Source organism: Neolamprologus multifasciatus, chromosome 22 (genome assembly GCF_963576455.1).
Source record: "Neolamprologus multifasciatus chromosome 22, fNeoMul1.2, whole genome shotgun sequence".
Classification (NCBI taxonomy): Eukaryota; Metazoa; Chordata; class Actinopteri; order Cichliformes; family Cichlidae; genus Neolamprologus; species Neolamprologus multifasciatus.
In genome coordinates this window covers 1307381-1334676 of record NC_140459.1, presented here as the reverse complement: position 1 = coordinate 1334676, position 27296 = coordinate 1307381, and the positions used below count along the sequence as shown (strand labels likewise).

At 42.9% G+C, this 27296-nt stretch overlaps 3 protein-coding genes and 1 long non-coding RNA gene across 8 annotated transcripts in view; 1 reads left to right on the top strand and 3 right to left on the bottom strand.

Moving 5' to 3' along the window:
* The window catches only part of LOC146492503 (class I histocompatibility antigen, F10 alpha chain-like), a 168189-nt gene that overhangs the window by 56037 nt on the left and 84856 nt on the right, over positions 1–27296 (bottom strand). Inside the window, exon 7 of one of the 4 annotated variants that reach the window (XM_085149214.1) lies at positions 14388–14420. The exons of the other annotated variants lie outside the window; for them this stretch is intronic. Within the exon in view, the coding sequence (XP_085005340.1) occupies positions 14388–14420 (33 nt within the window). The remainder of the gene's footprint in view (positions 1–14387; positions 14421–27296) is intronic. 4 annotated transcript variants of the gene reach the window in all.
* On the top strand, positions 585–7588 carry LOC146492508 (uncharacterized). 2 transcript variants are annotated; one of them, XR_014872040.1, is made up of 4 exons: positions 585–795; positions 3665–3775; positions 6069–6978; positions 7234–7585. XR_014872040.1 is itself a non-coding variant. In XM_085149267.1 (3 exons), exons 1-3 carry the CDS (start codon positions 651–653, stop codon positions 6164–6166), a joined length of 354 nt encoding a protein of 117 aa, XP_085005393.1. In that variant the 5' UTR covers positions 585–650; the 3' UTR covers positions 6167–7588. The 2 variants fall into 2 exon arrangements, 1 of the variants encoding a protein (XP_085005393.1); XM_085149267.1 differs by having other exon boundaries at positions 6069–7588.
* On the bottom strand, positions 10608–14361 carry LOC146492507 (uncharacterized). Its single transcript, XR_014872049.1, has 3 exons — positions 13412–14361; positions 13204–13265; positions 10608–12039 (listed from the first exon to the last, which is right to left on the bottom strand). It is a non-coding gene; the product is annotated as an uncharacterized LOC146492507 (long non-coding RNA).
* LOC146492506 (major histocompatibility complex class I-related protein 1-like) lies at positions 14440–17984 on the bottom strand (the record flags this gene model as incomplete). The annotated part of the gene is made up of 3 exons (XM_085149345.1): positions 14440–16477; positions 17429–17451; positions 17705–17984. Coding segments are annotated over 3 exons (723 nt in total), but the record flags the coding sequence as incomplete, so codon positions are not given.

Sequence of the window (27296 nt, the reverse complement as noted above, 5' to 3'; positions counted from 1 at the left end):
AGCAGAAAACCTGAGGCTAGATAACAAACTAAGACCTGGGACACAAACAGAGACACAACAATCATAACCAAAACTTCACCTCAGAACATGAAATGAACCAGAATCAGACGTCAAACACAAACGCTGGCTCACAGACCAGGACCATGAGCCTCCACACAGAAAGACTCCACCCAAAACAGGAACTCTCTTTCTGAGAAGTGATGGTGCTCACCACTGCAGCACCACGCTGCCCTGTTAGTTTCTGTGCTGGTAAAAATAAAGATGAATAAATAGTTCACTCTGACATATTTCCTGTGTCACAAACACTTCTTCTCTCTGCTGCTTCTATGTACTTACAGTTTGTAGAAGGCAGCGTCTAACAAAGCCGTGTTATTATAAACATACTGCAGCTGCTGAGTTAAAGCTTATTATCTCTGTTATAGAAAATATTAAAAACAAAACTTCTTTCAGTGTTTTACATTCTTGTAACTGAACTTCAGATCTTGTTGAATGTTGTTTTCATTTGTACATAACTGACAGTTTGACGCCTCCTGACGTGTCAGAAGAACTGTGACCTGTCCTGTTTACTTCCTCTTTGTTTTCTCTTCAAAGCTGTCGGACTTAAAGACACAGACAGACGGTGAAGCTGCTCAAAGATCTTTCAGCTCAAAATGTCTACAGAAATTCAAAGTGTTGAAGATTTCAGGGTGAAATACAGCAGAGGGTCCCAAGAGGATGGAGGAGTGAGAGAGCAAAGTGAGGTGGAGGTGTTAGATGATGGAGAGCAGCACCCTGACGTCGGCCTACAAGAAGCTGGTAAGTAGGAAATCATCAAAGTGACAAAACCAAAGAAAATGTTGATGATGAAAGTGTTGTTCAGTGTCTTTTAAAGCTCTGATATCCGATATTAAACCCGATTCTTTTGTCCCCATGATAGAACAGAGAAAACCGACTCTGTGTGTTAAAATATTGATATTTCTTTTATTCAATCATCTTCCGGAAGAGAGAGACCTCTGCACAGCTCAAACGCCAGTTGCAAGATCTCTAACATTAGAATCATAAACTGTGCTTCATATAGGTTTTATTTTGGTACTTTACACATCACACAGTCTCAAACATTGCTTATATGGCAAGTTCCTCATTTCAGTGTCTTAAATATTAATATGGCTGTGCACTAAAACTTCCTGTTTTTCACTTAGTTTGTGAGTTAAAAGTGGCCTTGCTCTACAAGCCTTTATTAAAGTACATAAAACAATATAATGAGCAGATACACATTAAAGATATTTCTCTTAACACCGACCACTTTAAGACATGTTAGTGTTCGTGTCACATGTCCCCAGAATATGTTTCCAGTTTCAGTCCAAACTGGCACACAGATCATTTGTTGCACTGGGCCTGTTTACTCCCAGTTAGGAGCTCCGTTTCTAACCGTCTGACTGTTTCAGTGTCTGTGGCTTCAAGTCAAACTGGTTCAGCTGCTGCTCTGCTTTCAGGAAGAGGTCTGTGAGTGACAGAGAGAAGCAGCCAATAGGAGCAGCACAGCTCTTTCTGCTTCCTCTCCAAGTGATAACATGACTGTAAATACAGTCAGATTGTCCACACAGTCATTGTTTTAAACATATGTGAATGTCGAGTTTGTCCGACAATGTTGTGCTTACAAAAATGCGTCTTCCAGAGGTGCAGAGCAGCAGCTTGGTATGCAGCTCCAGTGTGTTAGCAGCTTCCCCTGTAGTTAATGCAGCACGTTTAAATCAGTAGGTCATAGTTGTTCTGTGGTCTGACAACAGGAACAGAAAGATGCAGATTCATTGTGAATTCAGCTGCATCAAAATGCAGTATGAGTGAGTGTAGAGAGGAGAGAAGCAAACTGATGGAAACAGCTCGCAGAAAGCTGAGTGTAACTGAAGCACAAACACAGAGTAACACACACCCAGCACCACTCTGTTTGTTATAAATCAGCTTTAAAGTTTCCACAGTTCATGGTTGTTCCTCAGCATTACACTTTCCTCACAGCTCTGACCCGAGTGCAGATGATCATCATAGAAACTAATGTTCTGGGACTGTCCTCCATATTTGTCCCTCAGGTTTCTACACTTCTTCTCTTGGCTCTCGGCGAAGGCGGTCGCACTTTTTCTCCTCTCCTCCTTCCCTTATCTTCCCTGCTTAGCCACTTGTGTCCTTGTCTTGTCTCGTGTATATTACTTTCCCTCGAACAGTCTCTCACTGTCGTTCTCTAAAACCTAAAGAGAATTATGTATTTGATCAACTGGTCTTTGAATGCTATTGACACCCTTTTCTCAATGAGAAGTCTGGGCTCGGGTGAGCCCGAGTGTCCTGGAGGGACTTTCCCTGCCGGATACACGATGGACGGGTGGCAGAACTGGAGGGTCATGTGCCTGGCAGGACTGTCGATCGAGGATGCTGAAGATATCTACCTATTCGGAACCATGATAACAGGGTTCTTGCTGATCGGAGCTGGCATGGCCCTGGCTTATCGGAGAAATAAGAGAGCGGAACCGGCTGTTCAAACCCCCCCAAAGCTGCCCGCTGGAATCGAAGCGATGGGACGAGGCGCGACCTCTCATAACGAACGCAGCATGGTTAACACCTTGGAGAAGCTTACAGCTGCCGTGAAGACTCAATACAACACCATTGAGCGTATGGTGGGATACATCAGAGAGAGGCCTGCTCAAAATGACAACCTTGAGCGAAAGTTGGATCACATCGTGGAACGGCTCACTGCAGTTGTGAGGTCTCAGAATCAAAAGAATGATAACACCACGGAACAGAAGTTTGATACCATCATGGGGAGGCTCGCGGCTCTCCAACGGGAGATGGAGAGACCAGCGTCAGAGTGTTAATGAACAGCTTGAAATTCTCCTGAGCTGCTCGCATAAAAGAAAATCAACAACTTCAACTTCAACATGCGGACACCACCACGGCGCCAACTGCGGGCCCAAGGCTGGAGCCGAACAAACACTCCCTGATAACGACTGTGTGATGACTATTCTTCCATCCCATGCAAGGCCACCTGGATTGGCTGGAGGACTGTTTACTTAGCCTGATAGGGCGAAGGACACTGTCTCAGCTGAACTATGGACACGCACACATACATATACACTGATAAGCATATTATAAGCTTGTACTTTTCCCATTGTTGTGTACTTTTTCAGTGTTTTCTCTGTAACGCTGCCGATCTCCGACTGTATTCCCATGTGATGTCTTTGTTGTGTGTGTAAGTCGGGGGGGGGGAGGGGGGGGGGGGGGGGGTCCTATTCCTCTGCGGGGCAACCTGCATATGGCCAATAAAGCATTCATTCATTCATTCATTCATTCATTCATTCATTCATTCATTCATTCTACGTTCCCTCACGTCCATCAGGATAGTTTTGGTCATGTAGTCCTTATATTGAGAGGAGGATTGTTTTTCTCTCACTGATCTATTCAAAAGCTGCGACAAAGAAGTGGCCAGAAATGCATCGAGCGATCACAACAGCTGGAATGGACTAATATTACTTTGTCCTTGTTTGAGTTCCTGTAACTTTTTAACAAACTCGACTAATTTGTTTGGTAAATCTGATTTACTTCATTTCTCCTGGGATCATTCCTACAGTGAGGATTAATAAAAAGCTCCAAAGTCTCTCATTAGTGCTTCATAAACGGACTTTTTGTTTTATCTTTGTAGATGTTCACACCGAGAAGAAGCTTCCAGCTGTGAGAAGAAGCTGGTTCAGAGCTTTTGAAGTGAACCTGGGAGTGCTGTATCTGCTGATTGTGGTGGGAATCATGACACGCTGTGAGCAATTTTATTCCAATATGTTAGATGTTTGATTTTAAACATTTGAAGTGAAATGATTTGATGCTGCAGACCTGATTGTGTTTATTTCCTGTTCCCACACTGCTGTGTTTCTGCTACTTCACTGGAAAACACACAAACAGCAAACTTGTTACTGTAATGTTATTGTAGGGTCTACCTCACAACATAAAGCACCTTGAGGCTGTTGCTGTGATTTGGAGAAGTAAAACTGAATTGAATGATTAAGACAACGTGTGTCCTCCAGTTGGACAAACCTCAAACACCTCATCTAAGTAGCACACAGGTGTAATCCTAGTCAGGAGCTTTCAGTGTGGAGGAGCTCCAGCTCCTTCGGCCCTGCCCAGAAATTCTGTCTATTTGGCAAATCTGATTTATCTATTTATTTGCCAGTGATGCGAACCGAGGTCTGATCCTGGTTGTACAGGCAGCAGAAAGCCGACAGCAATGGTGGGACTGATACATCAGACTCCTTAATCACCCCACACAGGCCCAGCCAAGGACGTGGTTAAGTGTCTTCTCTCCACAAAACACTTGCAGACTATATGGGTAAAGTCCTACACATCCTTGAGAGCATGAAGAGTCCAGTGTTGCATGGAAACCACATTGTTGCTCTGAATTTGAGATTTCACAATTGGATGGACTGTCTCCTTCAATATTCTGACATAAACCTTCTTAGGGAGGCTGAGGAGTGTGATCTCCTGAAGTTTGAACCCACCAGCCCAGATTTACAAATCCAGAGGCCGAGTACCCGACTCTCATGTAATGTTGCAGAGGTGTGTTAACCAGGACGGCCCAGCAACAAAGTATGAATGAAATGCATCAGTTTTTCTGCGCAAAATGTAGAAATGAAAGGAAAAGTTAGTGAATGACATAAAAAGGGAAGAAGTGAAATATAAATTGTTGTTCATTTAAAGAGTGACTGAGACGTGGTTCAAACTTTCCACATCGACTGGATGAACCTCAACAGTTCAACAGTTTGTTTCTCTATAAGGCAACAGCAAGAAAACAAACTGTAACTGAGAAAATAACACTTCCTGGGTCGAACCAACTGTGACACTGAGGTGTGACTGTGTTTGTGCTTTTATGTGTGAACGTTCAACGTCTTTAGAAAAAGAAGAGTTTATACATTTTTTGCTTTATGCAAACTCAGTTTGATATTTTCTCAAAAACTCAACAAAGTACACATATTGTACAACACAGAGTTTTATCTGTAGTTAAGAGAAACAATAAATGCAGTTAAGAAATTTTTTATGCAAACCCTTTTATGACGTTAAGCTGATACAACCACAACCACATTTCTGTTGACCACAGACTGACAGGAAATAAGCACAAACCAACATCCACACTGCTTTCTAACAGGACCACAGACTCAGAATCCTCCTTCAGTCCTGAAGGGCTCTTTCAGATGTGCTACACTGGGTCTAAGAGTGCTGTGCCTCCTGATGTTAGCTGGGATCATCATCCTGTCCATATGCTGTAAGATAAGATACAACCTCTGAACGTCTCCTGCAAATGAATCTATGACTGATACTGAATCCCAGCAGCCAACAAACATGCAGCTTCACAACCAGAACGTGTCCTTCTGCCACAGCAAATACAGGAAGTACATGAAGCCAACACAGAAGCAGCAAAAACTGCAGTTCCTTTAATGACCACTGGAGGCTGATGCTGAAAGCGAGTCAGTCCCCACAGACTCCCATGTTAAAATGAGCACCTTTGCTGCCTTAAAAACATGTTTCCATTCAGGACCAAATGAGTTTTGGTCTGTAAGGATAGTTTCCTCTTCATAAAAACTGCACGGTGGCATTTTAAATGGAATTCTCTGATCAATAATATGAGCTGCTGTGTGGTACAGCCTGACCAACACGTTGGTTTTGCTGACTGAGCTTCTAGTATTTCATGAGTCTGTTACTTAGCACTGATTAGCAGGTGTGTGTCTGTGTGCATGATTCCTGGCTCATATCTTGTGTGTGTTGTGGAGGTGGAGTGAATGTTCTTGTTGTTCCTTCAAACTCTTCACTCAACACGGTGGATTCTGTGATTATATCAACAAAGCAGACAGGCAGCAGCATCTGCTGCAGACTGATGCAGGTGCAGTCACACTATGTTAGACAGTGGCCGTCTGTCATTGTGCGACTAGTTAGTTCACTTGGTGTATTAAGCAGCTAGCTAACAAGCTAATGTTAGCTCCATTCATCTCAAAGGAAAATTAAAAACTTTATTTAAATCATTTTAAATTTTAAATCTTCGGTTTTGTTGCATTTCTAACCAGATATTTTGGTGAGTTTGGAAAAAGAGCAGCTGAAGGACGAGATGGAAGGTAAGAAACTATTAAAAACTGTCAGAGTTGGAGACGGATTTGAAAGGTAACTGATTTTACATTTTGAATCAGCTTCTTGTGTTAAGATAAAAAAAGAAACAAACCAAATTACAGCAGCTGACCTCCCAAACTAACATAAACAGGAGAAACTGTTCACAGTCAAAGGCAGCTCAGCCCTACAAACTCCTTCGAAGTGAAACAGGAAACACACAGTGAGAGCTGCACTTCCACAGGAAGTACCTGATCACATGGAAACACCTGTGATATGAGGAAGTGTTGATTCCCAGTGTTGTCTGTTCTTTCAAAGCATATAGATAACATCTCTGACTACAGGTGTAGAAATGCTGTTTGATTCTTCACCTTCTTCCTCCACACTGAAGCACAATTATTCTGAATCTTGTCAGTGGTTTTTGTTCACAGTTGATACGTATTTAGCTCATCAGATTTCCTGTAGTTCTAACACCTCCACCCACAGGACATGTTAAAGAACAATGGCTGCAAGTTTCTGACTCTTATTGATATTTGACAAAGCAGAGGAAGAAGATTATTTCTGTTCAATGTTTCACTCATTTTATTTTATTTTATTTTGATTTCACTGAAATATTTCAGTCGCTTTGAACAAGAGTGAATTCAACAAAATGAAGAACAGCCACACTGAGCTCCAGGATGAACTTCAAGGTAAGCAAACACCAAGTTCGTATATCACAGATATATTTGTAGAACATTTTAACTTAATTTGAATCTGTTTTTCTCTAAAGACACAAAACCAACCTGACTCAGTTACAGAGCCGTTATGATGAACTGAGTAAAAACCACAGTCAGCTACAGGAAGAAGTGAAGAAGCTGAAGGAGAAGATAGAAGGTAATAAAGTTTGAATAACTAATAGAAAACATCAGTGTTACACAGTGATAACCTGATTGTGTCTTTGTTTTGAATCCTAAATGTTTGATGCTGTGTAACAGTTTCTCTGTATAAATGTAAGTTTCAGTTAATTATGAATAAGAGAGAAAACCTGAGTTTAAATGAAGTATTTACAGGGAAAATGACAGGGACCAAAGATTAATGTGATACAACATGACACAAAGTCTGACTTTAAAACATGTGTTTGACTTTAAGGGAAGTGTCCAGAAGGATGGACGAGTTTTGGATGCAGCTGCTACTTTAAATCCAGTGAGAGTAAAACTTGGTTTGACAGCAGGAGAGACTGTCAGGATAAAGGAGCTGATCTGGTGATGATAAACAGCAAAGAGGAACAGGTGGGTGTGTTTGTTCATGTCTGTGTGATCTTTGATGGAGCTGACAGTCATCTGTTACTTGTGTTTTTGACCTGCTGTCAGTCTGTGACCTGCTTCCTGTTTCCACTCTGATGGATTTCTCTCTGATTTCTGAACAATGGAAGAAAAGTTTCATCACATTTATTCTTCCTTCAGACATATTCACAAGATGATGTCACTACAACAGAAGTGCTGAATTATGACTGGAGACAATATTTGTGTCTCTTCTTAAACAGGAATTTGTCAGGAAATTCGGAAGGATTCTCTTGGATGGTCTGAAGAACCAAACACACATCAGGAGGATATAAATGGGAATGGGTGGACGGAGCACCGCTGACAGAAACGTGAGATATTAGTTTGTTTTCTATTCCAGAGTTATTATTTAGAAGTGAAACATTGATGTTTTGGAAGATAGATCAGCAATACATGAGTTGAGCTATTTTCCAACAGCCCCACAAACTGAATGTAAAGAAAAGCAGAAATCCTCCTTTGAATGAACAGCTGTGCTTGAACTCTCTTCATCTGCAGTCTGTGATGACGTTCAGTTACAACAAGTCAGTTTGAAGAAATCAGGATTGAAACATGTTCAAAGCAGCGACCGACACATTTCACTTGTTCAATTTGTCTTCATGTTTTTTGTGCTGTAATGTTTCTTTTCTCACAGAACAAAAACTGTTTCAGAGAATTCCTGTCTCTTCTTCTTTGGTGTTTGTAAAACTTCAGAACATATGAAGGAAGAAGCTTCAGTAAATATGACCTGATAGACACACATTTCAAAGTGATGTCTGTAAACAGCTGACAAAACAGTTTCAAACAGCAGAAAGTCAGCTCTGACTTCTTTTTTATTCTCCATTTTTACAGCAGGAACATTTCATATTCATCAAAGCTTGAAAGCTGTTTTAGTGTGCATGATGATTCTCAGAGAAAAGTCTAAAAGGAGGGAAAGTGGGCGAGAAACCTGGGAAAGAAATACAGGAAATATTGGAAATATTCCAAAAGAGACTCATATTTATATGAAAGTGACAATAGTTATGAGTTTAGTCCAGTTTCATATCAGATTTGATCTCTCTGACAGGTTCTGGGCAGAAGGTTTGTCAGATGCTTCTTCTGGTTACTATGGAGTCTGCTGTGACCGTGATGGGAAATGGAAACATTTCATTTCCAATCCCAAACCACTTCATCTGTGAGAAATGAGTTTTGGTGCTTTGACTGTAAATGTTTGAATAATCCAACCAAAGACACCTCACTATGAAATGTCCTGCATGAGCCTCAGACTCAGCTTACAGTCTTTACTTGTTCATTCTGCATCATATATTGATTACATATATTGTCCCTCTGTGCTCTGTGCTGTACAGTAAGGTTGGAAGTCATCCACCACAAAACTTGAAGTACTTCATTACTCTGTAGTTCCAGCAAATTGTGTCTAATAAAAGTCAAAGTGCAGCTTGTCTTTACTTTGGTTTACTTGGTTTATTCATCAGTCTGTGGTCCTAAACACTTCAGTAAACGTATTCTTCAGTTTCTCTCAAACAGCTGAAAGTAGCGGCTTCTTACTTTTAGCTACAATCAGGAACCAAGAGACTGAAAACCAGCACAAATTCAGTTTGTCAAACTTACAACGTGTGAATAAGTGAAGATGAATCCGTTTAAAACAGCTTTCCTTCTTCTTCTTCACTTACATCAAAACACAACTTTACCTTCCTGCTTAGTTTGCAGCGAGCTGCCTGCACAGCGTTAACACACTGAAGGTCAAAGTTCATTTCAGCATGACAGAAAGGAAAAGTCCAGAAACAACAACCCTCACAGTGGACACGGTTAAAGTCTGTTGATTTAAAAAAAATTTTTTAGGGGGCCTAGAACTGAGCCCTGTGGGACACCCCACAAGAGAATAGCAGAGGACGACACATGGTCACAGAGACAGACACAAAAGTTCACGGAGTCAAGTTCTTCTCTTTCAAGGCTCTATTTTTCACCAGAGCTACAGTATCCAGAGTCGTACGTAGTGAAGAGTCAAAGTTATTAACAAGATAATCGACCTCTGTTGGAGTAGCGTTCAGATAGCTGCTCTGCTCTATGAGCATTGAAGATGATAACAGTGGGTGGATTATATTCTTAAACTTAATTACAGCACTTTCACAAAGACATCTACTGTGATAAAGTCTGCTCTCCACTAGGGATGGGTACCGGTAATAAACGGTAGTAACCAGACCGAAAAGCAGCGCACATTTCGGTGCTTTATTTTCCTGAGATGTCATACGCTTCAGATTCTAGCCAATCATTTTACGTTTCCGAGGATAGTAGGCGGGCCCAGGTACGTACGTTCTTTTAGAGCACGTTATTACATTAATGCATGTAAGGTGAACTAGCAAACACCGTCGTAGTTACATGCAGCTGTCTTCTTGTTTGATGGCAGATACTCCCTTCACCCTTCTGGTTAAAAAGGCTAAAATGACCAAAGAAAAAGTGGAAAACAGTTAAATATGAGAGGTTTTTGGACAAAGTTTGTGTTTTTTCCATTGTTTAAGCACTGCTTCCAGCCAAGAGTGATACCATATATGCCCTATAGCTGCAGAAAAGGCTAACATTGTTATCTTTTTACAAAAAACAGCTGAACATGAGAGGTTTTTGGACAAAGTGTGTGTTCTCCATTCTTTAAGCACCGTTTAAGCACCGGCACCGTTTCAAAAGTACCGGTTTGGCACCGGTATCGGATAAAACCTAAACGATACCCATCCCTACACTCCACTGCTGTGTAATCAATTATTGTAAATGTAAATGTTATCAGGAAATGATCAGACAGGAGACGGTTTTCAGGAAACACTGTTAAATGTTCAGTTTCTATGCCATATGTTAAAACAAGATCTAGAGTGTGATTAAAGTGGTGGGTGGGTTCTTTTATATTTTGAGAGAAACCAATTGAGTCTAACAACAGATTAAATGCCATGTTGAGGCTGTCATTTTTAGCATCTACATGGATGTTAAAATCAGCCACAATAATTATTTTATCTGAGCTCAGAACTAAATTAGATATAAAGTCTGAGAAATCAGACAGAAACTCTGTGTAAGGCCCAGGTGGACGATAGATGATAACAAGACTGGTTTCTGAGTTTCACAGCTGGGGTGGACGAGGCTAAGCATCAGGCTTTCAAATGAATTAAAAGTCTTACACGTTCTTATTCTTATTTTTTTTATTACAGAAAAAATAGAAACAAACAAATGAAATTTTTATTTTTAAATGGGGGAAAAAAGAGTAAACAGAATAACTTTTTTAAAGAAAGAACACAATCTTCAAATATACGATGCTTTACAATCCATCATTATTATCAGTAAACGCCCACACAATGGAAGACATTTCAGGATTACAAGAAGAATTTGAGTCTTACAGCAAATATTTCACTGATTCATCCACAGACAGTTTCATCATGTGGACTGAACCTTTTACCGTAAAGTTCAAACTTAATCTAGAATATAATTAAAGCATCTTATCCGATCAATAAAGTAATCCTAGCTCGTGCTGAATAAAAGTAGAAATTACCTTGGAAACAGAACTTTTCAAATTAAGAGCTTACATGTAAATGCAAGAAAATACTGAAACACAACATTTTCCAGATTTCTGCCCTAAATTTCCCACAGAAAAAGTTTCTCTATTTTCAAACAAAGTTTCACTGCAAATGAATATTTAAGGCACAATAAAACAATAAATGTATTTACACAGACAGACTGTAGTTTTTGTAATCATCTAGAAGTTCACTCAATTTGGCCAAAAACTCAGAAACGATAATAAAAAAGGAGATAATCAGTTTATGCCACGCCCCCATTACAATGATCACACCAGAATATCTAAAATCATTTAATTCTCATGAGCACCTGAGGTCTGGCTGTTTGTAAAGGTCTGATTCATTAAGCCAACTTACAGTGAAAGGGTTAAAGCACCAACCTTCACATTACATTTATGCTTTGTTTAGTATCCAACCATTTTATTTTATGTATTCACTTCTAAATATTATGATTTTAATTATATTTCTCCTACATAAAAACATTATATGCATTAACAGACGTCACACTAAAACATTTTCTTCCACCTGCCTGGAGATGTTTCCTGCAGAGGCAGCAGGTGTGACTGCTGAGCTCCGCCCACTTTATCAGATGCAGACTTTAGCGTCTGCTTTGTGTCCAATCGGTATGAAACTATTCTCACAGGTGCATAAACCAGTGACAATGTTTCAAATATCTTTACAAACATGTTTTCAGATTTATGATTTACTCTAAAAGTTTTAAACTTATCAAAACTGACTCATAAATTTTGCTGTCATGAAGGTTCAGATTGAGGAAGCATGAACACTTTTAAAACCCATTTCATGGAAAGCTAAAGAACCACATTATACCTCAGATTTTTAATCTGTAAAGTGTAAAATAAACTATTTATATTTATCATTATTATTTTAGCTATTATTCTAGCTAGCATGACGGAGTTTCTATACAGCTGGGTGGTGCTATGATGTTACTGATGTTGAACTTTATTTTATTTATAAGGTTAGTTAGTAGAGTTTCCAACCGTCCCGTACAAACGAAATCGTCCCACATTCAGAGAAAATATTACGCGTTTTGTGTTGAGCTCAGAAGAGACACCGTTTGTCCCGAACTTCAGCTAGAATGGAAAAAGACACAAAGCTGGAGTTATTCTGTCGTTGCTGCACAGCTGCCTCTTCCCCTGTCATTCTCCCCCCTCTCTCACCTGTTGCAACTTCAATCATGAAACTGATCAATGATCAGCTGATCGGCTTTTCTCTCTTGTTTGTTTATCACTTTGCACCAGAAAGAGGAAACCAGTGGATGTCGCTAAACAACAGCAGCACGTTTGATCAGCTGTTGTTAGAATTGATTTAATATTAATTTCTAGTATCAGCTGATGTTTGCTGGAGCCACAGCTGTAAAGCTGCTGGTCATGATGGTTTGGATATGTGGTGAGAGGGAAACATGAAACCAGGAGATGTCCTTACTGAATCATCAGAGCTGAACAGGTGATGGAGAAACAGGTTTACCTTTTAGGTGACATGGATGAGTTGAAGGGAAGTTATGAACTGTTTCTGTTTTCTAAGTAGCTGACAGCTGGTAACTGTGCAGGGGCGGATCTAGCAAAGTTTTGCCAGGGGGCCAGGTAGGGCATTAACAGGGAAAAGGGGGGCACAAAGAAATACTTTTCTTTCTTACTCTCATATAAAATATTTAGCTTTTATTAAACAGTTATCTGAATCTTACAACCAAAGTTTGTATATTAATTCACAATATTGGCTGTAGACCATTGTTAATCATTCAGAATAAAGAATAAAGAATAAAGTAATGCTACAAAGCGTGTTCATGCAAACATTGTTGGTCTGCCGTGGTACAATGGGACTTCTGCTCATGAACCTCTGTGCACAGCGTCTGCAAATCGGGGCTGTACGAAGTCACCTCATCTTTACACAAAACTGTAAGCTGTCATCTGTGAGGCGCGAGCGGTGTTTGTTTTTACCATAGTTCATGGTGGAGAATGGCTGCTCTGCTGAGTTTTGCTCTCTGTAGCCGTATGAATGGCAAACTACACTGATTAGCAGCGGCATAGGCACACTTAAAATTTCTTCTGAAATTTTCGCTTTCTAGTTAGTACAATAATTCCAAATGTCATAATCATCACGTTCATTAATGTCTAACAACTTATTGATCCAGCTTTGCAAGACCAATATCAGGCTGGTGCATCCCTCTCCATATGTCAACTTTCTAATATCCTAAATTAACTCATTGTGAATCTGTGAAGCACATCTGAGATACTTACGAGAGATCAGTCAGAGACACCAGAGTCAGAGCTATCGTAATCACTGTCTTGGTCAATGGACACTGTGAAAGGAAAAAAAGCACAGTATTCAGCTGCAACATGAGTTTAAAATCAGTCAAACCAGAGTACAAAATTATGTAACTTTACACACAAAAATGACACAAAAATATTACACATTGATACAACACGTTAGCTGAGAAAGACTTACTGTTGCTGCCTCTGAGAGCTTTGACTTCATCAGAGTCTTCATCAGCCTCCTCGTCATAGTCAGTGTCCCCTCCTAGAAACACACACACAAAATGTTAAAGTTTATCCTTTGTTGTAGGTGCTGCTACACTTCCTGTAAAGACGACAAACAGTTTGAGCTGAATGAAGCAAAACACCAAACTTAAGCCACAAACTCATGTGATGTTAGTGATAATTTGTTTCTGCAATTCACTCAATTTGTCCCAAAACTCATCAAGGCCTTATTAACAAAGAATCAACTACTGTCACCCCATTACAATGATCACACCTGTGTACCTTAAATCCTCATAAGCTGTCCTGTGATCTCACAGTTTGGTGAAATGACTCGACTATCCTAAAAACCTTTTTGTTTTGTTTGTTTTGTTTTTGTTTGTTGTTACAAAAAAAGGTAATCTCTCTCTCTCACACACACACAGGTTAGTTAAGGACAAACTGCTCCACATGTGAGGAAACATTTGAAGCTGATCTGTTTCTGTTTATTCTTTTATTTATGAACTGCAGGTTAAAATCAGCTTTAACCTCCTAAGACCTGAACTCTTCCACAGCAGCATTTTTAATTTCTCTTTGATATTTGGGCTGATTGGGGCCCGATAAATGTAAAAACAAAGAATTACCAGATTTTTTTTACCTTATTTTTGTTTTTATGAAAAATCAGAGCCACGTATGAGGATATTCGTTTAAAATGTTGATAGAACAGTAGCAGCATAATGTCCTCATACATGGATATCAGGCCCTTGTAGAGCAAAATTAAGTATTTTGGTCTAAATAACCCAAAATGTGACGTCCACATATGTGGACGCAGGTCCTAGGAGGTTATGGTTTTCAGCTGCTGCTGTATAAATATTATTACCACATCAAATAATAAGAGCTTATGTGTTAAAACTTAAATTAAAAGAAAAACTTTACCAAAAACCAGAGCAGAAAAATGAAGTGCTTACGTGGTGTAGTAGTGTAAACAACCCGAGGAGAATCTGTAAACAAACACAAAAGACATATTTATTCAGTCAGTGCTTCATGTTTGATTCTTTTGATCTGTTCATATAAAAAATTACATTTTAACAGAGTTAAGTTAAAGAGCAGTGACTCCACAGAGACACTGAAAGTCAAAAGTACGTCTGAGTTTTTCTTCTGTTTGTTTCATAAAGATTTAAAGTGTCAGTGAAACTGAGCAGCGCAGTCACAGAGAGGAACCTCTGTCCTCTGCACACACCTGACAGCAGCCATGTTTCACCTGTCGGGCTCAGGTGTGAACCACTGCAGGGTGGAGCCAAAGCTCACAGCTGGCTGTGTGGAGCCCAGCTGTTGTAAAGGAAGGAGCTCAGCAGCAGACTGAGCTGCACAAACAGAGGAGAGAGCAGGAACCAAAGATCTGCTGTGCTGCTCATTTAAAGGAGTCGCTCTTAATCAGACCTCACCACACTTTATTTCAAACTTCACCACCAGGTGGCAGTGTTTCACAGGAAGTGTCAGGAGCAGTATGGAAGCAGTAGATGCAGTATTTGGGATGTGAGCAGGAAGGTTGTGGGTTCAAACTCAGCTGGAGCCTCTCTGTGGGTTTGTGTTCTCCCACAGGTTAAACATGTGCTCGTTACATGAACTGCTGACCTACACTGAACACAGGGACCAACATGAGAGCAGAGCTCTCTGAAGGGACCTGAGTCACAGACTGTCTGTGATCCTGCAGGGACCAAACTGACAGACAGCTACTGTCCTGTTACTGTCAGATTAAAGGTGTTAAAGGATCGGCTCAGACTGACTCGAGTCTCTGAGCATCAAACTTCATAAGACAGAAAAATAAAGATGTTACCTTGGTTGTCGTTGGCTCCACGTCTGCATCCTGTAAACAGACGTAACACAGACTGTCAGTGATCATGGATGAACTCAGTGGTTTGTTCTGCATGTGTGAAGCAGCTCAACTCTGATGTCATCATCAGACCTCAGCAGCATGTTCATTAACATGCAGTGTGAATGAATCACATGCTGAAGTGTAATCCTACAGTTTACTGTGATCCAGACTGACTGTTGTTGAAGAGTTTCACAGTTCTACATGCAGATGTGTCTGAATGGAGACGGTGGAGGAAACGAGCTGCACACTATCAGCAAACATCAATCGTTTCTGTTCTGCACAGAAAAACTAATACGACCAATACGGCAATGCCATGATGATCCATTTGGCAACATAAATCCATTGGGTATCCTTGTTGGTCTTCAGACAACAATTCTGACGGCTAAAGAACCAAATGGGACAGAAAAAAAAAAAAAACAAACAAAAAAAAAAAAGGAAAACACCAAGGTGTTCCCAAGTCAGCCGAGATATATAATGTCTCTCCTGTCCTGGGTCTCCTCTGGACACCTACATCTATGCTGATCTCACCTGGACCCACGACACCAACACCCTGGTAAAGAAGGCCCAGCAGTGGCTGCACCTCCACCTCAGGAGGTGCAACAGTTAAAAAATAGACTAGACAGAAATAAAAAACAAAAAACATTATTGATACTTTTTAATGTGAAATGTTGTCACACACTGACCTAAAAATTTAAAAAAGGGTTCATGAATTTCTAACTTTTATAACTAAAACTACTTCTACAGGCTCCACTAATAATGAATTTAAAAACACAATTTTTTCATGTCATACATACATTTCCTTTTGAGCTGCTTCTGTCCATAATCCACAAACTTGCTCAGCCAATCGATGCACTCCTCCTCCAGGTATCCCTTGGTGTACTCTTTCAGCACCTGGACGCCGTCCCACTTCCTCTTGGTGGGTTCTGCCTCGGGAGTCGGAGCGACCCAGACTCCGTTTTTATCATCGAAGGACAGGAAGTCGTCTCCATCATAGGCGTACATCCACACGCCTCGGACAAACCTGAGCGTGCCGTCAGGCTGAGTTTCACCCTCACAGCCCACTAGGGATGGGTATCGTTTAGGTTTTATCTGATACCGGTGCCAAACCGGTACTTTTGAAACGGTGCCGGTGCTTAAACGGTGCTCGAACCGGTGCTTAAAGAATGGAGAACACAAAATTGGTCCAAAAACTTCTCATGTTCAGCTGTTTTTTTAGTAAAAAGATAACAATGTTATCCTTTTCTGCAGCTATAGGGCATATATGGTATCACTCTTGGCTGGAAGCAGTGCTTTAACAATGGAAAAAACAAAAACTTTATCCAAAAACCTCTCATGTTTAACTGTTTCCCACTTTTTCTTTGGTCATTTTAGCCTTTTTGTCCAGGGTGAAGGGAGTATCTGCCATCAAACAAGAAGACAGCCGCATGTAGCTATGATAGTGTTTGCTAGTTCACCTTACATGCATTAATGTAATAACGTGGTTAGCCTACTCAACGTAAATTATACACGAACAACATTAAGCTACTCACGCAGAGAAGAACGGCTGCTGCTGCCATCATCATCCTCATCATTTCTGCTACACTGGCAGGGCTAGGGGCCAGGACTCTACTCTTCAGCTTTTTGGGGCATGTTGCTAACTCTTCGTCCGATAACAGGCACCACACCTGCAGTAGATGCGCTCGGTGTGAGGTCTCGCAGCAAGCTATCAAATACGGCGCATTTTTCGGCTTTTAAAAAAAACGCTATGCGTCGCCAGGTGTTTCATCAGATTTGAGGTGTTACCTCCTTTGACAGTATCACAGTATCACCTTAAAGCACTTGTTGCAGGCTGCTGAGTTTGCATCTTTTGCTGTGAAGTACAGCAAGACTTTTGACCGCTTCGCCTTGGGCATTTTTAATCTGTAGCTCTGCTCTAAAAGAACGTACGTACCTGGACCCGCCTACTATCCCCGGAAACGTAAAATGATTGGCTAGAATTCAAAGTGTATCACATCTCAGGAAAAAAAAGCACCGAAATAAAGCACCGAAATAAAGCACCGAAATGCGCGCTGCTTTTCGGTCTGGTTACTACCGTTTATGTCAGAACCGGTGCCATCATGGCACCGGATACCGGTACCCATCCCTACAGCCCACCATCCTCTGAAGAACGTGGAGGTCTGGAAGCAGGAGGGTGAAATAAATAATAATGTTTAAATAAACATCAGAGGAGAAAATATGAACATAAATCAAATCATTAAAAACTTTTTAATTTAAACCAGTAAGCAGGAACAATTTGTTCCTGAGTTGAGGAACTTCAAGCTCAAACATTCCTCTACAGACAGTTTAGTTAATGTCATGCTTCGTTATTGATCATTCAGATTTCATGGATTTTACCTGAGTGATTAAATCATTAAAACAGCAAAGACTTACTGGCTGAGTCATTCTGTCTCATTCGCTCCATCAGGATGCCGATGTTGTCCTTGAACCACTGCTGCTTGCTCTTGCAGGACTGTGTGCCTGTTTCCCAGTAATCAGCAGGTAAACGCTCTCTCATCCACTCCTGTCTGGGAACTGTTGCCTGATGCTCGCTGTCAAAGTAGTCGATCATCTTGTCGTCCAGCAAACCCATGGCTGTGAACTCATGGATGCCCGGGAGGCCGACAGGTTTGGAGAGCGCCGTGTAGATGTAGGTGAGGGAGTGAGTCTCTGAAAGTCACACAGGAGGAAATGTTTTTATCCCACACAATTTCCTTCTCTCACCCCAACCGGTCGCAGCAGATGGCCCCGCCCCTCCCTGAGCCTGGTTCTGCTGGAGGTTTCTTCCTGTTAAAAGGGAGTTTTTCCTTCCCACTGTCGCCAAAGTGCTGCTCATAGGGGGTCATATGATTGTTGGGTTTTTCTCTGTATCTACTGTACAATATAAAGCACCTTGAGGCGACTGTTGTTGTGATTTGGAGCTATATAAATACAATTGAATTGAACTGTCAGAGGCCATGAGAAGATCATTTGCAACCTTCACTAAAGCTGTTTCTGTGCTGTGATGAGCTCTGAAACCTGACTGAAACTCTTCAAATAAGCCATTCCTCTGCAGATGATCTGTTAGCTGTTACAGACGGGACAGACATGGCTGGGGGATAGGAAAGGAAGAAAGATGAAGGAAAAGAAAAAAGACAGGAAGGAGGACAGTGAGAAAGGGCACTTAAAAAAAAAAAAATCCCGGATCACCCGCTGAGAGAAAAAGATAAAAGAAGCAAAAAGAGAGCAACATAATAAACACCATCACAATAATCTAGCTGGTGAGGGGAGATAGGCGTCCAAACTTTGGACGGCCTGAGATGTTCCCAGAGAGGTGGAGAGGTGAGTTACATTAGAAAGATCAGAAAGTGTGTTTGGATTGACAACAACTGTGATGACACATTATAACCTGTTATTAAAGTTCTGCCCCTGCTTTGATCAAATGTGGGTTACTGCTGGTTAGTTAGTGTGACTTCATACAAACCTGTGTGTTACACCAGTGGAAGAAGCTTTTCCTTCATCAGTCTTCTTGTTTCTTACTATAGGGGTGAACAGCGACACTAACACTCTCTGGCTCTATGCTGCCCCCCTGTGGTCACAGTTGTAGTCAGTGTTGGTATGAAATGTTTGAAAGCTTCAGCACCACAGACAGCTACAGGCAGCTCCACCCTCCTGTACCATGTCTGCAACCTGTAACTTCAGTGTGTTGATTTAAATAATGAAATAAACTCTGGCTGCACATCGTTCTGCTTTTCTTTAAAAACAAAAACAAAAACGGTTAAATAGTGTAAAGTATGTAAATGTACAAACAAAATGTACAAAAGTTAGTGGTCCCAGAATAACTACAACTTTAAATAATTATAATCATAGCGAAGTTTGGCCTGATGGTGGCAGTAATGGAAACATTAGAGTACCACCATCATCAGTTTAAATTTACCACATTTGATTTGAAGAACACTCAAGGACACTGTACACAGCAGAATAATAAAAGCAGTAGAAAAGCAGGCAGTTTACACAATCATAAAGTTATAAGGCATAAAACAAATTTAACATAGCAGAGTGGAGAGGTTATGTGGGATAAGCTATTTTGAACAAGTGAGTTTTTGTCTAGACTTAGAGAGAGAAAAGGAAGAGATATTTCTTAAATCAGGAGGTCGAGAATTCCAGAGTTGAGGAGCAGAGCAGCTGAAAGCCACGGTGGCAAGACAGGGGGAGGGGCTAGAGAGAGAGAAGAAGAAGATCTAAGACACCGAGATGGGATCATCATCAGAGATAGATGATGAACAGCCTTAAATGTATACAAAAGTTATTAGGTTTAATGTATGTGTTGTAGGTTGCCATTTAAAAAGCTAGAATGCTTCTGTTTGCTATCTATGTAACCTACGCATACGACTACGTGCACGACATTGATAAGGGGAACAAGCAGCCTTGAGAAGAACAGATTCTACCAACAACAATCTGGGAGAGCTGCACTCCCATCATATAACCACACACAATGTATAATCATGCTTGCACAGCACAATCACACTTTGTAACCAAAATACAGCAACAAGCTTCATGAATATTAATGTGTGTAACCAATAAAAAAAACATGCAGGGAGAAAGCAAGTTGAAGTGGGTTGGAAACAACAAAGCTGCTGCAGGACAGGAGTGATGTGATGGATGGAAGGGGTCCTGGTGATGATACGAGCCACAGAGTTCTGGACACATTAAAGCTTATTAATGGATTTTTGAGTAAGACCAAAAAGAAGTGAATTACAGTAATCGATCCGAGCAGTAACAACACTGTGAACAAGAACGGCAGCGGTGTGTGGTGTGAGAAAAAGAACGGAGACGATTAATGTTGCACAATTAAAAATATACAGACTGAGTAACATTATTAATGTGTGAATTGAAAGATAGAGTACTGTCAAGGATGATACCCAAACTTTTCACAGAGGAAGAAACGGAGACCGGCAAGTTATTGATCGTAATAGAGAAACTGTTGGTTCTGAATAATGTTGATTTAGAGTCGACCAAGAGAAGCTCAAATTTGTTATTGTTGAGTTTAAGAAAAGTAGAAGAGAACCATGAATTTAGTTCGGCTAAGCAGAGGGTGAGGGAGGATGGGGGGAGAGCAGAATCAGGTTTAGTGGACAGATAAAGCTGGGTGTCATCAGCATAACAATGAAACTGGATATTATATTTATGAAAAATGTGTCCAAGCAGAAGAAGGTAGATAATGAAAAGAAGGGGCCCCAGGACAGATCCCTGGGGCACGCCAGTGACCAGAGGAAAGGACTGAGAAGTGAAGGATTTGAGTTGAATGAACTGAGTGCAATCAGACAGGTATGATTTAAACCAGGCTAGTGGAGTATGGGAGAGACCGATGGAGGCTAGCCTACTGAGAAGTACAGAGTGAGAAATAGTGTCGAAAGCAGCGCTCAGATCGAGGAGAATAAGAATGGAAAGTAAACCGGAGTCAGCTGCCATAAGAAGATCATTGGTTATTTTTATAAGTGCTGTTTCTGTGCTGTGGGAGGGATGAAAACCAGACTGGAACTGTTCATACAGATTATTATTAGTTAAATGTGAGTGGAGTTGTGTGGCAACTATCTTCTCAGGAATATTTGAAAGGAATGGTAGATTGGAAATAGGACGGAAATGATCAAAATTACTGGGATCTAGACCAGTTGTTTTTTTCACTATTGGGGTGATGGCAGCAATTTTGAGGGAAGCAGGAACAGTTCAAGTTCAAGTTCAAATTGTATTCACCACATGCAGTGGCAGGTTGCCCTGCAGTGGAATGAACCCGCCCCCCGACCTTACACACACAACACAGACATCCCATGGGCATACAAGTCAGAGAACGGTTGTATTACAGAAAAAAAACACTGAAATATACACTACAATGGGAAAGTACAAGAGGAAAAATAGAGACCTCTGCTCATGCTGGGCTATAGAGGACAGCGTGAGAACAGGAAACAAAAAAACTCCTCTGCACAGAAAGCACACAACTGTCCACAGCACAACATTATAGAGCAAGTGACAAGCCACAGGGTTGGGTAGGGGATAAGGAGTAATCCCAGGCAACACAGCAGCCATCCTGCCACTGCGCCGACTCTCCAGCGCGGGCCCAGACCCGCCTCGTGTTCCCAGGAGGCAACAAGCATCGAAGGCATTGGAAGGGGAGGGGGGATGTGTGAGTGCTTATCAGCGTAAGTGTATGTGTGTGCGTGTCCATAGTTCAACTGAGACAGTGTCCTTCGCCCTGTAAGGCTAAGTAAACAGAATGGGAAGGAACAGACTAAACACAGTCGTTATCAGGGAGTTTTTTTGTTCAGCTCCGCCCTTGAGCCCACAGCTGGCGCCGAAGGGGTAGCCGCATCATAATGGTGATTTTTCTTTTACAAACAACTCATGAGAATTTCAAGCTGTTTTTAACACTCCGACACTGGTCTCTCAATCTGCCGTTGGATAGCTGCGAGTTTCTCCATGATTTTATTTACCTTCAATTCCGTGGTCTTTTCAGTCTTTTGCTCACAGAGCAGATTCTGAGACCTCACGACCGCAGCCAATTGATCCGCGATGTAATCCAGCTTCTGCCCAGAGGTGTTGTTCCGAGTGGATTCTTCCCTGATGTAATCCAATATACGCTCAGAGGTGTTATTCTGAGTATTCCCTGCAGATGTAAGCGCCTCCAAGTTCTTAACCGTGCTGCACTCAGTGAGCCCTTTCTGAGAAGCCGCACCTCATCCCATCATTTCAATCCCAGCGGGCAGCCTTGTGTGGATTTGAACAGCCGGTTCCGCTTTATTAATTCTTCGATAAGCCAGGGCCAACCCAGCTCCGATCAGCAAGAACCCTGTTATCATGGTTCCGAATAGGTAGATATCTTCAGCGTCCTCGATCGACAGTCCAGCCAGGCACACGATCCTCCATGTCTGCCACCCGTCCATTGTGTACCCGGGTTCTCCCGAGTCCAGACTGAGAAAAGGGTGTCAATAGCATTCAGAGACCAGTTGATCAAATCCATAATTCTCTTTTAGGTTTTTAGACACAGACTGTGAGAGACTGATCCAGGGAAGTGAAATACACACGAGACAAGACAAGGACACAAGAGGCTAAGCAGGGAAGATAAGGGGAAGGAGGAGAGGAGAAAAGTGCGACCGCCTTCGCCGAGAGCCAAATGAGTTCCAGTGGTAAATGAAGAATAGACGATAGCAGATATGAGGGGAAGCAAAGAGGGCAGACAGGCCTTGACCAAAACTGTAGGAATGGGGTCTCGCTGGCAAGTAGAAGGTTTTGACTTACAGATGAGATCTGAAATATCAGTAACAGAGGGGAGCTGGAAAGCAGAAAAACAGTGTGATGGGAGAGGAATCACAAAGGAAGAGCTACAGGGAACTGTCACGGGGGCCGAGTGGCCTGTACTGAGCAGGACTCAGGTGCAGAAACCCAGAGCTGAGACAGCAGATGATGTGACAATTTATTAGGTGTAGTGCAAAAAACGTAGCAAAGACAAAAAACAATAAGACGTGGAGTTTGACGTGTGGCCTGGGAAACGTGGCTAGGGCGAGGGAACGGGATGCAGAGTGGAGCTGAGCAGGGAACAGTCACACTGAAGAGAGAAGACAGTGGAGTTAGGGAGGTAGTGGAGGCAGCTCTGAAGTGGCAAGTTGTAAGGGTAGCAATTCTTAGTTGCAGTAGGGGACATGGAGTGTTGAGAGGGGGGTAAGAGAATCCAGGGAGGGCTGAGTGGCGTAGAAAGGCTGACCTGAGATCCGGGGCTTCAGATGGAGTGTGATGGCAGGAGGGCAGGCAGGTGAGGCACAGAGGGAGGCACAGTCTGGAGGTGGAGCGTGAGCCAAGGTGAAAACAGCAACTGCAGCACAAGAGAGTCTGGTTAACAAGATAAATCACAGCAAGAACTTAAAGTATAAGGCCTGTTACCAACATGTGTTGATGACGAACTGGCAGTGAATGAACATCAATGTGTGGCTTAAATCCCTCTGGCTTGATTGCCTGCAATAGGCTCCAGGTGTGCAGGAGTTGGCCCTGCCCAGGGGCGGATCCCAGGTAGGTTCAGGAGCCTTATGGAAATTCCAGCCACCCACTGCAGACCATGACAGGAACATTGGAAACCAGGTCTTTGTGTATTGTGTGAATTTTCTCAATGAAAAATAACATTAGAGAATCACAGAAGGAAGATGAGTAAAGGTGAGCAGGTAAAAGATCTACTGACCTGAAAGAAGAGTTGGACAGTGAAAACAGTATCTTGGTTGAGTCATCATTTGAACAGATAATGGTGGAGCAGTAAGCAGAAGCTTTTGTTGAGCAAATAAAATGTATTTATTTTCTGCTTGACGTTCAGATTTTCCCCTCAGTGGTTTCATTCGTGTAAACATTGGATGTTTAAACATCTCTAATTAGGAAAACAGCTGAAATTTCCATGAAACTAAAGTGTGTGTTTCCTTAAACGACCTCACTTCCAACCTGTTGTAAGATTTCTCTGCCTGCCCACTAACAGCAGTCGGTAAGAAGATTTTTACCCAGAACTTAAATGAAAACCAGAGAGCAGAAAAGTAAAAAAAACAAAAACAATGTTGGGGTTGGCCCGGAAGCAGAGAGGAGAAGAGGGTCAGAACATGTGGACAGTATGAAAATGGAGGTCGGATGTGTTGCTAACAGTGGCAGCTTTGAAGATTGGCTGCAAAGGCAGAGTTTCTCTGGAGACTTGGAGGCAGACAGGAGCCCTCCTGGGGCCTGGCTGGATAACTCAGAGGTCTCAGACAAATAGAAAGGAAAATCTTTAGGCTCGCTGGCTCTGGTTCCACAGGGATACCCGGCTGGGGTACACTCACTGGGGCAGTGTGTCCACGCTCAAACTCCAACCAGTTACTGGGGATGCCCCTGGTGGAGCAGTCGCTGAGCTGGAACTGGTTTCATTATGGGACCTCTCACCTCTGACAGACCTAGCAGCAGCATCAAGGTTTGAAGGCTGCCTGACTCAGACTGGGCTTGGATGCTGGATGGCTCAGGTTACAGGGAGACACACTTCCACAGCCACCTCCTCCAGCTTATCCAAGGGAACATCAAGGCGTTCCCAGGCCAGCCAAGAGATCTAATTTCTCCAGCTTGTTCTGGGTCTATCCAGTGATTCTACTATAGAAGCATGAACAGGTGGAGAAGGAGGCTGCAGCCTGACTGCTCATCAGTTACCTGCTGAAGTTCAGGGTCTGGCTGCTGCGCTAGTTATGGTGTTCTTTTTTTTTTTTTTCTTTTTTCTTTTTTTCCTGTCCCGTTTGGTTCTTTTGCCATCAGAATTATTGTCTAAAGGCGAAGAAAGATGCCCAACGGATTTACTTTACTAAATGCACCATCCCAGCCTTGCCGTATTGGTCTATTTGATTCACCTTTTATTGTTTATTTTATTTTCACTTGCTGAATATGGGACAGACTTGACTGGGAGAAAGAAAGAGGGAAAGAAAGAGGGAAAGAAAAACAACTGACAAGAGGGACGGGGGAGAAGGGCAAAAAACAAAAACCAACAGAATAAGCAGACAAAAAATAAATAAATAAATAAATAAATATATCGATCACCTGGATCACCTGTTGACAAAGAGAAAAGAAAACAAGCAGAAGAAAACGAGAGTAATAGAATAAACAACATCACAATGATATATGGGAATATGACAGTAAATACTAAATATTAAACATTATTGTGCAGCACGTAGGATCGACAGCGCACAGTGTGCATTGAGGTAGGAGCCAAAAAGGGTGTAGTTTGTGTGTGTGAGCACCCGTGTGTACACCTGTGAGCATGAGCTTGCTTGTTTTTTAAAAGGTTCCTTCATATAATGATCTGCTAGAGGGTGTGGGGGGGCCACAGCCCCGTCCTCCAGGGCATGAAGCAGGTATGGAGGAGATCAAAACTCCAGACATCCAGAGGCCCCCAGAACACAAGAGACCAAGGAAGACCAACAGAGGGGCAGCCGTGCCACTGTCCCAGAAAGAGCTGAGGAGAGCCCCAGATGAGGGGTCAGTCAGCAGCTGCGGAGCAGAAGCCAGGGGGGGTTGCAGTGACGTGCCCGTGAGCTCCGCCGGCAGCCAGCTGTGCCTGAGTGACCGAGCCCCAGGCCGAGATGCCGGGGAAACCCCACCTCCAAAGTGGCCCGAGCGAGCCCCAGGCTCCAGGCCCCAATAAGCAGCCGCCAAGGAGTGAGCCGGTGTGTACCTGGATGCCCATCCCCGGACACAAAGAACCACCAACGCACCGATGTCTGAGGGAGTCCGCCACCGGCAGGGGAAGTGGTGGGGGGAGATAGGCCTCCAAACTTTGGAGGGCCTGAGATGTCCCAAGAGAGGTGGCGTCTGATATCCAACCTGACATATAGACACAGACATACAGGCACACACAGATACAAACATCCATTCCCACCCTCATGCTCTCATATGCAATTACTCAACACTCACCCAATGTGGAGACAGACATAAAGAGACGCTGTACACACAATCACACTCCCCAAGCGTACTCTAAGAACCGGGTCTAGGTACCCTTGCCCCTGGTAAAATTGAGGCAGAGGCAGCCAGAAGGGGACGGGGGACGGGGGATGCCTCCTCTGCAACCTGGTGACACACCCCTACTCCAAAGCCCTGCATGTGTGGGTGGTTGTGGTGGAGCGGGAAGAGGGAGGCAGCTGGAGATGGGGAGGGAAGGAAGGGAGGGGCAAGTGACCCCTCCCTGGGGCCAGCTTCCCCGCTGACCCCAGTAGGCACCCCCATACTCCGCGACCCACCAGGGAAAGGGGGCCCAGGCCCATCCGGACCGGGGCCCAGTGCAGCAGCGCTGCCCAGCCCCACAGAGCCCGGGACAGTCCACCCGACCCCACCACAGAGAAAACTGGGCCCCCCATACACCCACCCGCCCACAACCCCGGCAACACACCAACCCGGACCCAAGCCCCCGAGGCCCGGCCAGGGCCCCAGCCCAGAGCCGGAGCGCCCCCAGAACCTCACGCCCGTCCTGGACCCACCCAGGGGCAGCCAGGCTACCCGGTCAGTAACCCACGCCTGTCAGCACAGACCCTCCCCTAGCCCCGCTGCACGCAGCCACGAGGAAACCGTCACCTAAGAGCCAACAGAGCCCCTAATAGGCCATGACCGCTACCCCGGGTTGAGCCCCCAAGGAAGATGCTCCTGGGGAACCCCCCGACGCCCTAAGCCTGTCCCTACCTAGTTATGGTGTTCTTGATTACAAAAGCACAACAAATAAACCAGGAAACACTAACTAGAACACACAGCTGGAGGGATGAGGGAGATCATGACAAGTGTTGGAGTGACTTTGTTAAAAATTGTCATTGTTGTGCTTTGAATTGTGAACCTTGTTTAAACTGCATGATTGAAGATATTCTTGTTTCTATTCTCCCCCCCCTGCATGTAGGATGGTGGGGGAGGCTACAGCTATAGTGTTCAACTGCAGGCACATTCCATGTAAAGATTCTGGTTTGCTTATTTGCTCAGGAACGTCCACTTCCTGCCCTTTATGGGCTCACCTATGCTTGTATATGGTGGACCATTAAGGGGGTTAAGCCATATACAGGGTGGGGGGAGATGACCCTTTTATGAATAGGGATGTTGTTAAACGGTTGTAAACATATGTTGTGTTGCAGGAAGTCACGTATACAGAGACACACACATACAAACACATTCACAGTGTGTGTTCTCTGAATAAAAGGCTGCGAGGGGAGTTTGGAGTTTGGAGTTGGCTACAGGCGAGCTTGTGTCAGTTCTGGGAGGCAATCTCCTCTTGCAAGCAAACCGTACCAGTGGCTCTTGTGTTCTGTTTGCAGTCTCTCGTGGTCTGAATCCAGCAGGGTCATTTGTTTAGACCAAACAACAAGCAACACAAGGGAATGCAGACAATGAATACAAACAATAAGTGAACAGACCACAGGTGGGAACAAAGAGCAGAGTCTAATCGTCAGTTTTACTCACAGAGGGAGGATAGTAGGAGCGTCGTCTCCTT